This window comes from Vicia villosa, linkage group LG6 (assembly GCF_029867415.1).
Source record: "Vicia villosa cultivar HV-30 ecotype Madison, WI linkage group LG6, Vvil1.0, whole genome shotgun sequence".
Taxonomy (NCBI): domain Eukaryota; kingdom Viridiplantae; phylum Streptophyta; class Magnoliopsida; order Fabales; family Fabaceae; genus Vicia; species Vicia villosa.
In genome coordinates, this window is record NC_081185.1 from 88,734,404 (window position 1) to 88,740,219 (window position 5,816).

A 5,816-nucleotide genomic window follows, 5' to 3' on the forward strand; every position below is an offset into this window, starting at 1 on the left:
AGATAAAAGAATCAAAAAGTCTGGGGCGAGGGGGATTCGAACCCCAGACTTGTGGCATGATGATACTAAGGGCGCATGTGTGGCCACTAGGGCAAGTTGTTTAGTCATTAATAAAACGCATACCACTCAAAATAAAATAAACTCTGCCCTGAGATTTGAATTTTGCGCGCCACCACCATCTTCGTCTTCAACCTCAAGCTCCATGAATTTGAATTTCTGAACTCACTCATTTCTCAATCATTTGCCATGATGTAAACACGAAACTTGCTCTAATTTCACTCACGATTCTAAATATGTAACTAACATGAACTAATATTAACTACATCTAACTAATTTACCAGAAATCGTGAAGAACCCTAAAATTTCAAAATCAAATTAAATGACTATACTGAAAGATAAATGGATGATGATAGAGGGTTTTCAATCCTCTGATGATGCTGAACAAGATAGAATCGAGCTATTTCATAAAGAGTACTTAAATTAGAGAGGTGAAGTTCAGAAACTTACCTCTGAAAATGGAGGTCGTGAGAATGATTGAGAGCACCTGGGCTTGAATGAATGATCTCAATAGCTTCCCTGAGACTCAATGATGCTAACTGGATGCTTATTGTAGCCTGAATCCTTCTGAATTGTTCTATGGACCTCCCTCGATTTGAGCTTTAAGTGGACATGGAGGTTGTTGAATCCTGAGTTACAGATGAGCTGCAGCCATCTGGTTAGCTTCACTATGACCTGAGGAGTGTGTCTGGATGATTGGCTTGCCTTGAAACCTTCTGAATCACTCCATGGACCTCCAACTGCAGATGCTCCAAAGTGAGAGCAACAATGGTGTTCCTCCACCTACAGAAGTGATCCAGGTGCTTGGATCACCTCAAATGACCTCCCTTGAGATGTTAGAATGCTCACTTCCCAAAGATAAGCTTTGGTTTGAAGAAATCGATTCTTCTTGCCAAAGAACTTTGAAAAACAATGAACAAGAGGAGAGAAAGAGAAAGCAAGGAATATGGTTGCTTTGGTGTCTTTTTGAATGAGGAATGCATCTGTATTTATAGGCAAATGGATTGGTATAGCTGCAGAGGAGTGAGCTTCCTTAGTGAAGTTGATTTGCTTTCTTAGCCATGAAGGAATTCAAAGAATATTCCAAGTGCAATGATGAGCTCTTTGATACCACTCCCTAGCCATCGGTTTTGCTTGATCTTAGGGGACCAAATGGCTGCAGAAATGAGCTCCAATTGGTTGGGAGAAGATTCCTTTGATGAATCATCAATTTGCCATAAATTCAAAAATGCAATCATTACATAATCACATGCCTTTGTTTTTGGGAATCTTCTCTAATCCTTATGCAATGATGAAAATTGATGTATGGTATGGTTTCAGATGCATTAGAGGTCGTGTAGCATCACTTAGTGAAGCAAAATGCACAAAATTGCAAAGTTCCAAATTGTACATGACCTATAATTTTACTTCATGAGGCCAACTTTGAACAAGCATAACTCCTAGCTCAAATTGAATTTGAAGAAGGTTGAACACAATTTGGAAAGCCCTAAACATCTACTTCAAATCATTAGTTTGGAGTTTCTTCAGAATCCTTTGGGAAATTTGTGAAAAATGAGCCTAAAGTTGGATGAAAACTAGGTTAAAACACTTAGAAAAATTTCTAAGTGTTTATGACCTAAACTTCAAAATTTCCAAAACTTCATAAATGGTTGATCTTTTGAAAAAAGTTCCCTTGTAAGATGTTGTTTTATTTGGCAAGATCTACAACTTTCATGTTGGAAGTTTTTTTGAGTTGTGTAGGTGAAATTTCGAGATCTCACCATGCCCTCAAAAACCCTAATTCCCGACTTTTTGCTCCTTGATGAATTTCTTTGAATTTCTTTGGCCAAATGACTTTGACATCCATATATTGATGATATTAATCTTTGAAAGTCATTTTTTGACCAAAAACCTTAAAAGTCAATGATGATCCTTCACAGTTGACTTTTTCCTGACAAAGTGAATTTTTGGGCTTTTGTGTAGAAACAAGATCTTTTCCTCAAATGAATGATGTAAATGGATTATATTGAGGTAGTAGAGATTCTTGAATCATGTCTTGAGTTTTGGATTCATGCCCTGATTAAAAGTCAACTATCTTGGTGAATTAGGTCAAAACCCTAATTTGTCGACCATGTGAAAAATATGACTGTAGACTTTGAATTGAAGTGTGATGTCTAGTAGATCTTGTCATATGAGTTATTTGAAGATGATTGATGTTTTTGAATGGTTCCCTGGGGCTTTTTAGGGTTTCCCAAAAGTGATCCCTGATTTTAGTCCCTGATAGGCTCAAAACCCTAGTCTGGTGACCTGAGTAAACCTGTACTCATATGACTGGATGTCTAATCAATCATAAATGAGAAAAGTGAAGTTTTTGAGCCCCATGATTGTATTAAAGACTAGTCTTTGTATTGATTGATCCTTTGCCTGAGCTTTCTTGTCTTCGAGCATCCTCGATTAGGTACCAGATGGAGAAATGACTCTCTGGGTACTTGTCTTGACCTGATGAAAAATCCTGAAGATATGTCATCTCAGGGGGGTCAAAAATTAGGGTATGACACTCCCCTTGCTTTTTATTATTTTGCATTTAACAATATAATTTCATTCATGTTTTCTTTATTCTTCTACATACATAGATATGCATCAAAACTATCTTCAACCACTTCCATTGCTAAGTAGCTTCTTAGATTCAATTCCTCAACAATCCTTTCAACAATCATGTTTGAATCAAGCTGAAGATCTCACAGTGGCCTTACATATTGGTCTCCCTTCTATTGAAACACCAACTCAGAATGTTCCAAACAATTATTGGATACCAAATGAAGAACAAATTCGCATCGGTTTCAGTCATTTTTCTTGTTCCGTTTGTCACAAAACTTTCAACCGTTACAACAACCTTCAGGTGTAGTAGTTTTCTTAATATTAAGATTCTTACATAAACTCTGAACCCTAATTATACTTTAAAACTTGATTCAGATGCATATGTGGGGACACGGTTCGCAGTATCGAAGAGGACCCGGCTCGCTGAAAAGAACTCATCCGCGACCGTTGTTGGACATTCCATGCTATTGTTGTTCAGAGGGATGTAAGAACAACATTGAGCATCCAAGAGCTAAGCCATTGAAAGATTTTAGAACATTGCAGACACATTACAAAAGGAAGCACGGTTCGAAAAGCTTTACTTGTAGAAAATGTGGAAAGTGTTTGGCAGTGAAAGGTGATTGGAGAACTCATGACAAGAACTGTGGGAAGCGTTGGCTTTGTATCTGTGGTTCAGATTTCAAACACAAGAGGTCATTGAAAGATCATGTCAATGCTTTTGGATTAGGTCATGGTCCTTTTTCTTCTTCCTCTGATGGCATTTGATTAGGTTTTTCAGTACTCTTGAAGATGACAATGGTTATAAATTACTCCCTCCGTTCCTTTTTAAGTGTCGTTTTAGCAAAAAGCTCTTCAACCAAGATAGTGGATTATTAGAGTTAATTTTCCTATTATATCCTTATTTATTTTTCTCTTTCCAAATAAATTCAATAATAAATTCTCTTTTTTCCATAACTAATTGAAAATTTTGAGGTGGAGTTATTGAGAAAATAAGGGTATAAATGACAAATTATAACATTAAATTATAAAACGACACTTAAATAGGAACAAAAAAAATCTTCTAAAACGACACTTAAAAAGGAACGGAGGGAGTAATTAATAGAATTGCATTTTGATTGAAAATTATTAGGTTCAATTTCGAATTTGATTTACTGGCTAAAAAGTGTGTAATAATTAATATTCACATTATTTTAGATCAAAGTTGTGAATGTGTGTGAAGAAAATACTAAACAAAGTTGGAACTGACAATTGTGGTCAAGTTTGTTGAGAGCTTACCATTCCAATTTTTGGTGTAATTGTCAGTTTGAATATTTATGACATCAAGTATAAATATTTATGTTTGAAAACGATTTAATCTTCATAAAACAAAAATAGATTGTTTAATAATCAAAAGTCTAGCTTTTTAGAAGAATCAATGGATATATAACTTTGTATAGTTAAGTCAAAAGGTATAAATAATCACACTGCAATTCTAATTTAAGAACCAAAACCCAGGGAGGACGTAAGAGTATTAACATGATATTTAGTTTATGAACAATTTTTAATTTACTTTTTTTGATAATTTTTCCTACTCTGACAAGTTAATATCAACACATGCACATTATTGCAATTAATAATAAAACCATGTATGAGTTCTGAGACAAACTAGTAGTAATATACCTCACCTGAAGTGCTAAAAAAAAATACCTCAGTTGAAGTATTATGAATTTAAATTTTAATTAATGGTTTTGTTTATTATATTTTTCATTTAATATTTAAAAAATTTTATAATAATTTTCTTATCACTTATTTTTAAATTATTTATCATTTAATTAAAATAATAATTAGTCATTGTATAAATACTTTAAAAAACTTACGTATCAGTTATATTATCGTATTATTTATATCCATTAGTGTAGCAGTGAAAAATTGAGACCGAGACCATTGGATTGACCCAGCTCGTTATTTTTAGTGAAAGTTGTTACCGCGCTTTATTGTTTCTAAAGGAAATTGGAAAATGAACGAAATGAAATCCAAAGAAGCTTTTAAAATCAAAACTAATAAAATGAATAGAGATCTTAGGTTCGGGGGTTGGTTATGTGCAAGGGGAAGGTATTAGCACCCCTCACATATGTAGTACTCTACATGAACCTCTTTGAAAATATGTATTTTTATTATTGTTCTTTATGTGCTGTGAAATAGAGTGGGATGGTGAGAAAAATAGTTTTAAAAGTGTGTTCGGCAAGATATCGCATCTTGTGCCTACATACCCCCTTAAGTGCAATAAGGAAGTTAGAGCATTTGTAGTTCCACTCAAAAGGAAAATAAAAGAGCCAAGTGACAAAATCTTTTTGGGTGTTGAGCTTTGACAATACTCAACGGGTTTTTAAAATGTTAAGTTTTAACAATACTTAACAAGTTTTTTAAAGGTGGCAAGCTTTAACAATACAAGGCAAAAGTGATTTCAAAGAGTGGTGGTTGCGCTTTAACAATATAAAATCAGAGTTTGATTTAAAAGAGATTGAGCTTTAACAATACAAAACCATTTTTAAAACAGGAAGAAAGTGCTAAGATTTAACAATACTAATCCCAAAGTAAAATAGGAGGAAAAGAGATTGAGTATCTTGACAATTTTAGTCAATACCATCTCAAGCAAGCATACAAGGATAAGCATCTCAAGTGGTGTGTGAGACATGGTATGTATAACATAGATACAAATCAAGGTGAGTATAAACAAAGGTATCAATATAAATAAACTCAAGGATAAAAGGTCATAAATAAAAGGGATAACATACCTCAAAATCATATCATGTATGTATGAGTATGTTGTATGATTGAATGAATAAACATCTTATGAATGTGGGGTTAGTAGACAATGTGTGTGTGTCTATATATATATATATATATATATATATATATATATATATATATATATATATATATATATATATATATATATATATATATAGATGATAACGTAACCAAATTATAAAGTACAAGATATAAATTGACAAGCATGTATATACAAGTGGTTAAAAAAGGAGAGATCATGGCAATCAAGTTATATTAACAAGACATTTGCATTAAGATCAAAAGATCAAAGGATCTTGAAATTAGGGTTTTAATTATATACACTAAACCTAATTATTTTAGAAGTTGAATAAACCCTAAATGGACAACTATGAAGATCAAATTATCATCTT

At 33.2% G+C, this 5,816-nt stretch overlaps 1 protein-coding gene across 1 annotated transcript; it reads left to right on the forward strand.

The window, feature by feature from the left end:
* Positions 1-2,671: 2,671 nt before the first annotated feature.
* Positions 2,672-3,399, forward strand: LOC131611845 (protein TRANSPARENT TESTA 1-like). Its single transcript, XM_058883696.1, has 2 exons — positions 2,672-2,935; positions 3,010-3,399. The coding sequence occupies exons 1-2, from the start codon at positions 2,672-2,674 to the stop codon at positions 3,397-3,399; spliced, it is 654 nt and encodes a 217-aa protein (XP_058739679.1).
* Positions 3,400-5,816: the final 2,417 nt, after the last annotated feature.